This window comes from Narcine bancroftii, chromosome 3 (genome assembly GCF_036971445.1).
Source record: "Narcine bancroftii isolate sNarBan1 chromosome 3, sNarBan1.hap1, whole genome shotgun sequence".
NCBI classification, from domain to species: domain Eukaryota; kingdom Metazoa; phylum Chordata; class Chondrichthyes; order Torpediniformes; family Narcinidae; genus Narcine; species Narcine bancroftii.
The window spans coordinates 93,557,482-93,572,228 of record NC_091471.1 but is presented as its reverse complement, the minus strand read 5'-3'; the positions used below and the strand labels follow the sequence as shown (position 1 = coordinate 93,572,228).

Sequence of the window (14,747 nt, the reverse complement as noted above, 5' to 3'; positions counted from 1 at the left end):
GTAATGGCCAGGTCGAGAGGGAGAATGCCACCATATGGAGAGCGGTTACACTGGCTCTCCGGTCTAAAGGTCTCCCCACCTCTCACTGGCAGGAGGTTCTCACTAGTGCCTTACACTCCATCCGCTCCCTCCTATGTACTGCAACAAATGCCACCCCCCACGAAAGGATGTTCCTTTTCCCGAGGAAATCCGAATCGGGAACCACTGTACCGGCATGGCTCACCGTCCCTGGCCCCGTCCTTTTGCGACGCCACGTCCGGCACTCAAAGAATGACCCCTTGGTCGACTGAGTGACTCTACTCCACGCGAACCCACATTACGCATACGTGGAGTTCCCAGACGGGCGGGAGGACACTGTTTCGGTGCGGGACCTAGCTCAGGACGCGGTAGACCCAGCAAACCCCCCAACTCCTTATGCTCCAGGCCCCGTGCCGCAACAGAAGGACCAACAGCACCCCAATGACTCGGGCCACCCTGCCGACAAAACGACTGGGGAATTGAGCGACGGAGCAGTCGCACCCGATGAGCCCGCTGGTGACACCACTCCAGCGACCCCAATCCCGGCACCACGGCGGTCACGCCGGATGGTCAGACCCCCTGACCGCTACAGTCCTTGACCTACCCCTTCCTTTTCATTCTCTCCCTCGTTTTTGTTTTTTTTTTTCCCCGGGTCAATTCTCCAAGAAGGGGTGAATGTGATAGTACAGATCTATCACCAATGTACATAATGTATATAGTTACTGTATCTAGACTGTGCTTACAGCGATTGGCTGAGAGCTAAGCCACACCTATTGTTTGGGCCTTAAAGGGTTGTGTCCCTAGCCAGGTCGGATCATTCCGGACTGGTCGGCCACCTGTGAAGAGCTCCGGTCTTTTGCTAATAAAAGCCTTGGTTTGGATCGACAAGTCTTTGGTTCTTTCGACGAGCTCTACAGGGTCATAAAGAGAGTTTTTGGCATATTGGCCTTCATAAATCAAAAATTTGAGTGTAAGAATTGGGGTGTTATGGCAAAAGTTATATAAGGCATTAGTGAGGCCAAATTTGAAGCATTGTGTGCAGTTTTGGTCACCTAACTACAGGAATAAGATAGAAAGAATGCACAGAAGATTTAAAATGATGTTGCCTGTATTTCAGTAACTGAGCTACAGGGAAAGGTTAAATAGGTTAGGACTTTTCTCCCTGGAGTGTAGAAGAATGAGGGGAGGTATTTAAAATTATGAGGGGGTTAGATAGAGTAAATGTAGATAGATGTTTTCCACTGAGGGTAGGTGAGATATACAAACCAGAGGACATGGATTAAGAGTGAAAGAGGAAAGGTTTAGCAAGAACATGAGGGGAACTTCCTCACACGTGGTGGAAGTGTGGACCCAGCTGCCAGCTGAAGGGGTGAATGCAGGCTCAATTTTAACATTTAAGAAAAAATTTGCTATTGCGGTGGACAGAGCCAAGGAGCTCAACAAAGTGATCTTTCAGTCTCTATGAAGTAGAGACCACAACAGGAGCACTGGATGCAGAAGATGACCCCTGCAGAATCACAAGTGAAATGTTGCTCCACTTGGAATGACTGTTTGGGACACCATATGGTAGTGAGGGAGGAGACATGGGTGCAAATGGAGCATCTCCTATATTCACAGGGGTAGGTGCCAAGGGGATAATTGGTGGGGAGGGAGGAGTGGACAAGGGAGTCACGGAGAAAGTTGTCTCTGCAGTGGTGGGATTACATAGTAGGTGGCGGAAATGCCAGAGGTGGATGTGTTGGATGTGGAGGCTGGTGGGGTGGTACGTAAGGACAAGAGGAATCCTTTGCTTGTGGTGCGTGAGGGCGGAGAGGGCCAGGGAAGAGGTGCGGGGAATGGAGGATATGCAGTTGATTGTGATACGCTTTCATTAAAACCCTCACCCCCTCATTTCTTCTCCCATTACCTTCTGCCAGGTCTGTCTCTCCCTTCCATCTCCTTTCGCACAAACACGATAAATTCTGACCTCGTCCCTTATCATATTCAATGAACACCTTTAGTCGGTCCAGACTCCTCCCCCAGCAAGCATTGTCTGAATTCTGAGACTTTTTGAGATTTCCAGCCAGTGGCATCACTAGGGTTTGTGTCACCCAGTGCAGTCACTCATGGTGTCACCCACCTCCCGCCCACCTTCCCATGGACCTCCTCCTGTACTAGACTATACAGAATCCTCAGTAATGTCTTTTGTACTAAATGTTACTCGTAAATCATAATTCCCGTATAATCACTGAATGTTGTGGCAAAAGTACTGAGATAAACAACTAGCAAAATTAAAATTATACCTTTAAATTACAATATCATATGCACAGCCTAAATGTATTTACATTGACATAGTTTCATGTGGAGAAAGTGAAAATTCGGTAAGAAAACTATAGAACTCGAAATAAAAACGTTGAAGAACTACATCAAAATTATGTTGATTTTAACGTTAAATTTGATTGTTAAATGAGATGCATTAATGGATTAGGTTTGCATAATCAATAATGGCCCAAATAATGTAGAACTTGTAAATAAATACATTTGGAAATATAGTCATAAATGAAATAATACCATAACAATAAACAGGAACAAATACACAAGCATTTCAGCACTTAGTGAACATCTCATAACATAACATAACATAACAATTACAGCACGGAAACAGGCCATTAGGCCCTTCTAGTCCACACCGAACCAAACACCCCTTTCTAGTCCCACCTCCCTGCACAATGCCCATAACCCTCCATCTTCTTCTCATCCATATACCTGTCCAACCTTTTCTTAAATACAATTGACTCTGCCGCCACTATTTCTCCCGGAAGATCATTCCACACGGCTACCACTCTCTGAGTAAAGAAGTTCCCCCTCATGTTACCTCTAAACCTCTGCCCCTTAATTCTTAACTCATGTCCTCTTGTTTTAATCTTTCCTCCTCTTAACGGAAATAGTCTATCCACATCCACTCTGTCTATCCCTTTCATAATCTTAAATACTTCTATCAAATCCCCTCTCAACCTTCTACGCTCCAAAGAATAAAGACCTAATCTGTCCAATCTCTCCCTATACTCTAGATGCTTAAACCCAGGTAACATTCTGGTAAACCTTCTCTGCACTCTCTCCACTCTGTTTATATCCTTCCTATAATTAGGCGACCAGAACTGCACACAGAACTCCAAATTAGGCCGCTCCAAAGTCTTATACAATCTCAACATCACCTCCCAACTCCTATATTCCATGCAATGATTGATAAAGGCCAGCATACTAAAAGCCTTCTTCACCACCCTATTCACGTGAGTTTCTACTAATTCAGAACCTTTCTTCCCTCGACTTCACAGCTACAAACTTGTGAATCACTTCATCGAAATCAATGCCTTTCGCTAACTCACTTTCATTTGATAATATCAGAAGATTGAAATGCCTTGACTGTCCCATGTTAGATCACAAATAGTTCATCAGTTTCAGCTTTGAAAAGTTCCTCTCACGTGAAGCCACAGTATATAAATACTAAAACAAAATTGTTTTGTAAAATCTTTCTATATTGAATTACAACATTATTAGTAACTGAGCAGAAGCCTTTTTTTGATTTTTTTTTTCCTTTTCCTTTAATTACTACTACATTCTCAAAAAAGTTAAATGATATAGCTAAAACTCCAGAAAATGTGATAATAGCAGCGACTATAAAAACACCTCAGCAGCAACAAAAACCACCACGTGCATTAGAATGTTCAAAAAGTAAATTAGCATAGAGTTTTAGCCTTGTAGGCAGAGGCCGACAGCATCGAATCCACGCTGCTGAAGATCCAACTGCGCTGGGTAGGTCACATCTCCAGAATGGAGGACCATCGCCTTCCCAAGATCGTGTTATATGGCGAGCTCTCCACTGGCCACCGTGACAGAGGTGCACCAAAGAAGAGGTACAAGGACTGCCTAAAGAAAGCTCTTGGTGCCTGCCACCTTGACCACCGCCAGTGGGCTGATATCGCCTCAAACCGTGCATCTTGGCGCCTCACAGTTCGGCGGGCAGCCACCTCCTTTGAAGAAGACTGCAGAGCCTACCTCACTGACAAAAGACAAAGGAGGAAAAACCCAACACCCAACCCCAACCATCCAATTTTCCCTTGCAACCGTGTCTGCCTGTCCTGCATCGGACTTGTCAGCCACAAACGAGCCTGCAGCTGACGTGGACTTTACCCCTCCAAAAATCTTCATCAGCGAAGCCAAGCCAAAGAAAGATATTGATACATGTAAGCTGTGCTTATGAAAAATGTTTTGTTGTTAAAACTAACTACAGGGATATTTTTATAAAATTTAATAAATTTCTGCTGAAACACTACACAAAAATTTTATAGACAGTCATTTTGGTGTCACCCCCTCTGATGGTTTCATCTGCTGTGGTCTGCACCCCTCTAGTGATGCCAGTGTTACCTGCTTCTGGTTCATTCTGCTTATTCCTTGAAGGGTTCAGGCCCAAAACATAAGCAATATATTCTGGCACCTAAAGATGCTGAAAAGTAGATGAGTTCCTCTAGCATTTTGGTGTGTTTTTACCTCACAACATGAAGCAGCCTGATAGGATCACAAGGTATTTCTTGCAGTTTGTCAGTATAAGGGTCATTCTGGACAGTTTATTATTTGTTGTGACAAGTTGAAACTATTTGCCTTTTCATAGTCAGCCTCCACATGGAGGCCAGTTAAAACATGAATGAAAAGGCATTTCTTACTTTTTTGTGTAGGCCCAGAAAAGCCTGCTTCTATGTCCCCTTTCAGCCTGGAGGTAGCTGGGGCATTGATGTGGCATGGCTACTGGTGCCATGATGCCATACATACATGCCGAGCAATGACCGACTTCATTACCCATAATTCCCCATGCATCTGGAATGGTTTCAGCTGCATGGGCGAATTATGGGTAGGGTAAACAGCCATTGCTCTGCCGCATATTGAGCGGCTGGCAACAATGAGCGGCCCAGTGAGGTGCCGGCAGGGCTGTCGCAGCCCATCCTAACCTCCTTCTGACTGCCCAGCCCCCGCTACCCTGACAGACTCCGCCGGCTGCCCCTGCTCTGAGGGGGTCATGGAGGGAGAAGGGTGAATGAGTGGGTCATGGCTGGTGGCATCACCACGACATCATCAGCTCACCCCTAGCTCACTGCTTGCAGCAGTGATGTGTGGTTATCCCCCCCCCCACCCCCGCTCCGCTGCCTTGGAGAGGGATTGGAGTCGGTGCCTTGGAGCTGGTCAGGGAGTATTCATGAAGGTAAGTTTCCCGACATGAGGGCAGAGAATCTGCACCTTTATGTTCGGATTTTTTTGCTTTATGAAAGAGCCTTGTGTGGCAGAATAAATTAAGCCTTTTGCTGAATCGGTGGTTTATGTATATATTTTTGCACCAGACTGGGATTTAGCTGATCCGCAGCAAATAAAAAAACGATAATAGAAGTGAATTTTCTCTGCCAGGTGATAAATAGGGATTGTGGACTGGCTTCCACTTATACATTCCACCTGATTTTGTTTAATTTGCCAGTGGAAACGTGATTTAAGCAGTCCATATAATTGGTAACTTCTCATCAATGTCAAATGTGGTTTCCAACAGTAGCATTAGGTTAAATTCTCCCCATGTTATCTGTATGCAATTCAAGTTACAATTTTTTAAAATGTTTTTCTTGTTTAAATGTGCAATTTAAAATATTTGTAGAGAAACATTTTCGAAAACTACCATTTTTCTCTTTTCACAACTGAATGAAATCAAATCAAACTAATTGTTTTTAAATGATTACACTGCAGGGCTCTACATAACTTTCTGTTTTGCCAGAATTGAAATAAATCAAGTTTGGTCAACTCCTATCGATCAAGCATGCCTAATGATTTAATCGAAACAAGTATTTTCATTGTTCTATGTATTGAGGCAAACAGGCAGAACCTTGGAATTTCTATCTTAAGTACAGTTATAAAGTATTCATAGTTCAGGCATTACAATAACACAAACGGAGGTCCTCTTGAATTGCTTTTTTTTTAATCTTGAATTCAACATTGATGGTGCCACAAGAGTTGAGAAGTGGGGGTTAAAAATGTCATAAGAAAATGAGCTTCATTGAATTTTTGATCCTCCAACTTGTCTTCAGGATACCATTATAAACTTGGGAGCCTTTCTTTGTCATAATTCACACCAACCCTGCTCCAATTTTTGACACAACTGCCAGAGAAATGGTGTTTAAAAAGCTAAACGAGTTCACCATGGTATTCTAACTAAGTAAGGTGGGGAGAAAATCTAGATTGTTGGTATATTTGATAAATAACATTTTTTTTAATTTGCTTTGTTCCCCTGAAGGCATAGACTGCTAGAAGGAAATTGACTGAAAGTCTAAGTTGCCTAAGTAGCCATTCTTTGTGTGAGAGTATGTGCTGGTTATGTCACAAAAATCATATTATCACATTGTATAAGGTTCAATTTCTGGCAGAGCCCCAGATAACCTTTTTTCCTTTGATCACTTCCATTGGACAGTCCAAATATTGAGGCTAAATTGTAAGAATTTTGTTGTAGTCAGTAAACTCAATATCGGCTGGCAGTTGATCTTACACCAACCAGGCAGTGTCATTTGTCACTTAGCACTGCTCCTTTATTTGGATAATATAAAAGTATTTTTCATCAAATAAAAAAACATTATTGTGAATTTAAAAATCAAATTCAAGTGAATCATGCCAAAACTTCTGCTGGGTTACGAGAGTTTAAGAGCTTATGTAGAGCCCTAAAGTGAGGTTAATTTTTCATTAATTTGCTGCATACCTTGTGTGACTCTGACTTGCAGCATTGTGCATGTCTTTCCTCTTCATTCAGTCTGCTTGGTTCCATTTTCCCCATGCCTCGTGTAATCTATGCTATGGCTGAAGATGGGTTGCTTTTCAAAGTTTTAGCCCGCATCAATTCTAAGACGAAGACTCCAGTTATTGCTACAATATCATCAGGTTTGGTTGCAGGTGAGATTTTGTAGCTGGATGGATGGAACAAAAGGGGGATCTAAGTCAATGAGCAAATCTAGAACAAAATTGTCAGATGGTCAGTGCATTATTTTGTTTGCCAAGTAAAAATTAAATTTCCATGAACATTTTATGTTGCTGTCATTTTCTTCCAATAGCAACTATTCTTTTTTCCAGTAGAGTCAAGTTGTAATATCAAATATAATTTTAAACTAGTGATATTCTTCAGTCTCTACTTTGATTGAACTGCTATTATTGTGAGTACCTCTGTTAATTGAGTTGGACCAGAACTTACATGTTTGCCTTAGGCAAACAGAATAACAAAATTTTGGCTTTTTCAAAGAACTTCTTGAGTCTTACTAATTAGAGTAAAAATATTGCTCCCTTATGAAGTTCCAAGTCTGCGTTGGGGACCTTTTTCTTATAATCATGGGTTTGTAGTGCACAATTTTTCAGAATGCAGAACCAAGGAAAATAATAGTGATTTTTTTTTTTCTTTTCTATCAGCATTCCCACAGGATTAAGGATGCCTTTGTTCCCACTCTAGTTTTGTGGATTCTGAAATGGCTGATGTGCCAATTTGGGAAACACAGACTCTTCCATAGATAGGTCCTGGATGGGTGGGTAGTGTGTGTTCCTTCAGCTGTTTATACAAGGATTCTGTATACCCCCTCTCCTGAATGTACCTTCTCCACTCTGGAGGAACAGGACCATACTCTGCCTGGGCAGCCTATGGAAAGTGTATTTTCCAATTTCATGTAAAATGTCCACCCTCTCTTCTTCTGAGCCACCTCCATTCTCCCTCTGCCCACGTCGCCTTTCTCACCTAGCCCATAACCCTCTCCCTTCTGTTCTGTCCTTCTTCATCCACATTTCACCTCCAGGATTCCTCCCCCATTTCCTCCTTTTTGTTCCATTTGATCTATTTTGTCCTTCATCTCTCTCTTATTAGCTTCCACTTTCACATCTACTTATCGGATTCCAGCACCAGTACCCTTTGTCTCCATTCATCAAGCCCCTCCTGCTGTCTCCAACTGCTGTATGGCTCGTCTTCATCCACATGAACTTCATTTGCTCAGCACCTGCTAATTATCTGCCTCTACCACCCCATCGGTCAATCATCATTTACCCCTCCCTGATTCACCATTCACCTACAGGCCCCTCTCCAACTCCTCCCATCCTCTCCTTGTAACACAAGCTATTCTCCCTCTGCACTCTCAATCCTGATGAAGGGTTCAGATCCGAAAGGTTGACCATTCATTTTCTCTCATTGATGATGTTTGATTCCCTGAGTTCCTCCAGCAGATAATCTTTTGCTCTAGATTCCAGCATCTGCAGCCTCCCATGTGGATCAAAGCCTGCCCATTGGATCTGACAATGTAATTGGCATCTCACTGCTGGAAATGGCCTAGAACAGGACACTGTTTATCTATAGAACATAGAACAGTATATCGCAGGAACAGCACCTTTGGCCCATGATGTGTGCGCTGACCCTTATGCCAATTTAAACTTATCCCAGTTGCCTGCACATAGTCTAGATATAGGAGTGGGCAATTTTTTAATTTAGGTATACAGCATGGCATACCATGCTGTATGCCTAAATTAAAAAGGTTTCCCACCCCTGGAGCCATTCTCTGCCAGTTCGTATGCTTGTCTGAGTGTCTCTTAAACATTGCTACCACATCTGCTTCCATTAACTGCCATGGCAATGTTTTCCAGACACTCACCACCTACTGTGTGATCTATGCTGGTTGTGAAATTATATTGTAGGAGTGTCTTATTGTCAGATTCTCACTGTGTATTAGGTGATTCAAGTGGTATTGACAATATCGAATTGAAACATCAGGTGCATTCAGATGCCTTGCATAAACAGCAAAGAGGTCACCACCTCACAAACTACCCACCCATCCACTTCTGTTCTCATTATATTCATGCAATGAATTTGGATAATTTTACATGGGCAGCTCTCTTTGCAGTGGCTTGAGTTGTTCACATAACCGAGACCTATTTTCAGAAGCATATGGAAAAATCAAGTGTTTTGTGCCAGGTCTCAGGTTTTGATCTTCAATTATCCAAAGACCATGCGGACATATTGAAGGTAGCAGTGAATTTGATGTCTGTCCACTTAGAGGTGACTGTTATGGTATGGGAAGTGGTCCATAGTCAGTGTATAATCCAACAGAAGATCTTCCATGTAAGATCAGATGTTGTCTTCACAATGCAGTTTGACTATTGAGTTTGGGCTGCCCTTGTTTCTAGAGTGAAGTTGCAATAGATTGAACAACTTCCTATTCGCTGATAAGATTGGGTTCCTTCCCACAGGAATTTTTTTGGAGATGAGGAGGAATGAAAGATGTGTTGCAGTTGTGAAGCAGTCTTGTTCAATGTTGATCCTTATTAAAAGTTGGTTTTGTAATAAATTTTCAGTTAGAACAATGGCCTGTGTGCTGTTGTGAAGCAAACATGTTGTGATGAATTTCTGAGGACAGCCAAATGTGAGAGTGTTCAACAGTCTCTTCTGAGTCAAGGAATGCTTCCATTTTTATCCCTTAGCTACACATTTCAGTGCATTACCAAATTCAAGATTCCTTTATTGTCATGAAATAGTACAGAACTAGTGCCTTCTGCCTGCCATAAGCCAGGCAAAGAGTCGCCATCAGTGTCGTCCAGTGTTCCTTGCAGAAAGAGAGAAAGAGAAGCAAAAAAAAATCCCTTCAGAGTCACAGTGTCCAGAGATTTGCCTCCAGCGCTGCCACAGACTCTGCAGCCTCCTGTTCAATTCTTTAGCATCCTGAACTCCAGATCCAAACCTATGACACGATCAGGAAATCTTCAGCTCCTCAGGCCCTTTTTGCCCTCAGCGCCCTCTTGAAACCCAACTCCGATACCTGATATCCATGAGCTAGTTTCCAGTAGGCCACACCCATGCAGGTCCCTTGACCACAAATTTCCAGTAGCCTGAGTGGATCCCTCAGCCACTGAGCCCCTCGCTGGTCTGCTGCCATCGTCACCTTCCCTGTAGGGTCATCACCAATGCTTCTCCTTCTCAATGGGATGTGTTCTTCCCGTTCTTGTGCCCTGCACTGGTCTGCTACTCACTGAAACCCCTTGTGGCCATTGCTAAGCACAGATGCCACCATCATGGGCACAGAATTTTTTTATTTTTTTTTTAAACTCCATCGGCTGCTTTAACTGGTCATTTACATCCTGTATCGAGTCGCCAGCATTTGGACCGGGCAATTCCACTCCTGGGTCTAGTGGCAGAGCTGCCATTTAAAAAAGTTAGGATCTGAATAATTTTCCAAGGAAATTAACTCTCTACTTTTTGAGGACTCCTGCTGTCTTTTAATATGTCTTATGTTATCCCATGTAAAAGGGGTAGATCAACAATATCCTCTCTTTGAAGGGAGTTCAGTAACAACCTCTCTCATCATTCCCCCTGTTATCCCTACCGCTCTCAAGCTCTGATAGTTTGTGTATGGCACTCGACCCCAGCATCTGCAGGCTTTCCTGTTTAATTACATCATCAGTAGCTTCAGCTGACTGCCTATTGCTTTCCACGGTTGCTGTGTGATCTGCTGAATGTATGAACAATAGCATGCCTTCATTGGTCAGGGCATTGAGTATTAGAATAAATAATGTCATTTTGCAGCTATATAAAATATCTTGGAGGACTGTGAGTTTTTATGAAAAAGGATTTGGAGGCTTTGGAGAGTACAGAAGAGATGCTGCCGGGATTAGTGGGGAGACCTGAGAATAATAGATGCCTGGAATGGGCAGTCAGTTAGTGGCAAAAGTAGACATGATCAGGTTAATGCAAGCAGGCTTTTTCCTTTGATGTTGGATGAGACAAGTACTAGACGAAATGAGTTGAGTGAAAGGTGAAATTTTTGAGTGGAATATTAGGGGAAACATCTTCACTCAGAGATTAGAAAGAGTGTGGAATGAGCTGCCTGCAGAGATGGAGAAAGCAGGTTTGATTTCAACATTTAAGAAATTTGGATAGGTACATGGAGGTCTATGGTCTGGATGAAAATCAATGGGATGAGGCAGGAAAATAGTTTTGTGTGGAATTGATGGACCAAAGAGCCTGTTTCTGTGAACAGGGTTCTACGGAAGAACCTATCTTTCCACCAAAAGTGAAATTATGTTCCTTTAACATGCCACCTCAACTGAATGGTCCAAAAGACAAGGCACCATTCAAAGTGACCTGACCATTGACATTGGTGATTCTATATTTGCTAATTATATCCATTACTAATGTGTAGATGTGTTTTATTTGAACTTTCACCTTTCTCTTTTTAGCCTGTTGGGGTCAATGTTCCCTTTACCCAGAATTATGTTTGCAATGGCACAAGATGGTTTACTGTTCAATTTTCTGGCAAAAGTGAGTAAGAGGCAATCACCAGTTGCTGCAACCCTGGCAGCAGGGGTCATCTCTGGTAAGCTGATACACCTTGTCCCTCCCCAAAGGGACCACGTCTATCAAATTTGTGCCTGGGTTTGATGTGCTGTTTCCTGAAGCATGCAAAATCCTGGTGCCTCATTAATCAGGCGGTGAGGATTGTTCTTGAAATAGGTATGCCAGGTTCAAAGGAACAACAATTGCAATTGTAATCTCCTTTACACTTTATAAATTTTAAAAATCCACCAAGGGTCCAAAGCTCTCCATCAAATGCTTAAATTCATGAAATGAAAATACTTTTGGGAAAAGCAAATCTTCCATTACAAGTGTTTTAAAATTACCTTGCATACCTAGTGAATGGCAATTGTTCACATAGATATTAAACAGTATTGAAGAGATTAAAAAATAATAATTATAAAGCCAGAGCTCCTCATATCGTCACATTTTGTTGAAGCAAACTGGCTTTGGCATCAAAGAGTTTTGCGGCTTATTAAAATGCTTCTCTTCTAATCTGTGAAAAGTCTGGAAAAGTTATTATTTTTATTAAACATTTATTCCAGCAATTTAAAGATGCATGGTTTAATTGGTTAATGTTTAACTTTCCATCATTCTTTTGATATGGACCGCACAAATTATATGGTTTTCTGATTGTATAATGTGGTCCTTATTTGGACCATTGTTAATCAATGAATGGTCAGCTTTCTCCAAAAGGTATCAAATATTCCTGCCATATAATGTTTTCATGTGTGCTAAGTTATCAAAGTTGAGATTTTGAGCACATTTACATTGGCCACTGAACAAAAGCAAGAAAGGAAACTCCAGAATGTTTCTCAAAGATAGAATTGAGTAAATGTTTACCCAAGAAGACATCAAGAAAGAAAAGTATAAGATAGGCTGAAAAAAAGGTGGTTTTAAGAGGTGCCTCCAAGGAAAGTAGTTTTTAGGTTGTGCCTCCAAGGAAAGTGTTGTTGAGAACTGGAGAGGGAACTTTAAAACCTTGTGTTCAGATCACTGATTGCACAGCCCTCATGCTACAGTAAGGATACACAATGCACTCGAGGTAGAGAAATGAGTAGATCTTGGAAAATTGCATGGCAAGAGGAGGTTATAACAAAAGTTGTGAGTGGAAGGAGAATTTTTTTTAATTTGTAATGTTGTTGGGCTGATCATAAAAGGTGATGGACAAAGCTTTGAATAACATACATTTTAAATTCTATGCCTAAAAGGCATCATGATAGATTTTTTAAAATGGGTTGAATATGTGAACCATTGAAAGTAAAATCTGTTCTTAGCAAGTATAGCCCAAGAAAAGTCATTGATTCTAATTGGCTTAAAATGTTAATCTTCAATGTAACAAGTTTTCTATAGTGATGCCAAATCCTTACAAACTGAGCAAAATAGAACCAGACATATGAATAAGCTGGCTTGCAAGATCAGTTCTCACCATTCTTTTAGATCAAATGACGACTGGTAGATTGCAGTCTTCAGTCTTTGTTTAAATTCTTCTTTTATTGTACATTCTGTAAAAATTTTCTTGGGGTTAGTTAGTGAAGGAAAATGACAGCCACACAGACTATTATAATTCTATATGAATCTTGGTTGATCAGACATTTGTTAAAAGAAAAATACAGGCCATTGTCTCTATTAACTATATATTAAATTAGTGGCTTATATTGGTGATGAACAAAATTGTCGTTAGCTTGTATGAGTGAAGTGTTTTAATGTGTTTTGTATTTGTAATTTTCACATGACTGATTCCCAGTTAGAAATTTGTTACAAGCCTATAAATCAGATTTTTTTCATTTCCCAGTTATGATAACATAATTAGTGTTAGCATTTCACCTGAAAAATGGCAGCACTACCGCTGGTGCGGACCCATGGAGAGAGAAGGAGGGGATACACCAGCACGAGGTACATCTGCTGTTGGCTCCATACAGACTTTAAATGGAAGTTTATTTTAAAATCCTGCAACTGTTGGGTCTGGGCCCAAGATGGTGGAGCCTATGTAGCAGTGACCATGAGGGGTTGCAGATTCTGGGGAAGCAGAGGGCAGCAGAAAAAGGTGAGACCACCCCCCATTTGAGAAGGAGAAGCAGAGGAAATGACCCACGGGATGGTGACGATCGAGGGGCTCTGTGGCTGAAGAACACACAGGCTGTTGGTGACTTGAGATGAGGGACCCACACAGGCTACAGGCTGCTGAAGATGGCAGTCAAGGGCACTTGCACCAGGCTGCGGACTACTGGATACTGGCTCAAGACTGGCTGAAGGGGTACCAGGTATCAGAACCGGGATGCAAAATGGTGCCGAGAACGCTGAGGGCTTCCTGATCATAACAGAGGTTTGGATCTGGAGCTCGGGATGCTGATGGCTTGGACTGAAGTGTGTGTGGTTGTGGAGGCTGCAAAAGCACTGGAGGCAAATCCACAGACACTCAAGAACTCTCTTTTGCTTCTCTTTCTCTTACTGTAAGGGGTGCTGAACAATTTCTGCTGATAGCGAATTTTTGTCTGCCTTATGGTAGACTAAAGGAAATTTTGTGAAATATGACATTTTTTTGTTTTATTACATGACAAAATAAAAAAAATCATGAATTTTAAGACATTTACATTATTGGCTAAATATGAATTTCTTTTTTCAATTTGTGTTTCTTTTCTTTCTCTCTGGATGGAAAGCATAACATAGTTTTTAATCTCCATTGCTGTTTTAGATTTACTTGTGAATAAAGGCCATTCCAGAAAATTTAAGCACGATTGGAGAACTTTTTAAGTTTAACTGCTTGTTAATTATTGTCTGGGCCGTGGTTACCTTCCTCCACTGGCAAATCATAATCAAATTTGTAACCAGCAATACAATTTAAAAATATACTTAATTAGCATTTTATTAATCAATTAACCCATTGGATATTTTAGCACATGGCATATAATTTTAATTGGACTAAAACAGAATTTATCCCTCTGTTGGGCATGTAGATAAATCCATATTGAGTATTATAATTTAAGCTTTACTGGTTACACAAAGCATTAGGCTCCAAAAATCAGTTTTCTATTAACCATTTTTAAAAAAACAAGTCCTGTGTATTTTCATGTGTGTTGTCAAACAATATTGATGACATTGTAAATTGCAACTAAACTTTGAGGGGATTTCATGAATTGCACAACCTGCAAATCAGGTCATAATGATTACACAATGTAAAAATTGTTTAAAAATACTTACCGGGGGGATATTCTTTCTTTTATTCCTTTGCCAGTGGTGTCAACAATAAAGGTGCTGGTGGTGGGATTAAAACAGAATAGAAATTGTTCCTCTGTCTGTTCGGCAAACCATTTACTGCTCTCAGCAGGAACAATTTCTACATGTATTTTTTGTGTGT

At 41.4% G+C, this 14,747-nt stretch overlaps 1 protein-coding gene and 1 long non-coding RNA gene across 9 annotated transcripts in view; one reads left to right on the top strand and one right to left on the bottom strand.

Annotated features, from left to right (window-relative positions):
- slc7a2 (solute carrier family 7 member 2) overlaps positions 1 to 14,747 on the top strand; it is a 189,522-nt gene that overhangs the window by 154,664 nt on the left and 20,111 nt on the right. For 7 of the 8 annotated variants that reach the window (XM_069924557.1, XM_069924556.1, XM_069924553.1 and 4 more), the window contains one exon: positions 6,830 to 6,969. In XM_069924557.1, coding sequence (XP_069780658.1) covers positions 6,830 to 6,969 — 140 coding nt within the window. Of the gene's footprint in view, positions 1 to 6,829; positions 6,970 to 11,274; positions 11,412 to 14,747 lie in introns of all 8 variants that reach the window. The other variant, XM_069924561.1, reaches the window with a different exon arrangement.
- On the bottom strand, positions 6,785 to 14,747 carry LOC138757367 (uncharacterized). The gene is made up of 3 exons (XR_011353539.1): positions 14,591 to 14,747; positions 12,819 to 12,894; positions 6,785 to 6,983 (listed from the first exon to the last, which is right to left on the bottom strand). It is a non-coding gene; the product is annotated as an uncharacterized lncRNA (long non-coding RNA).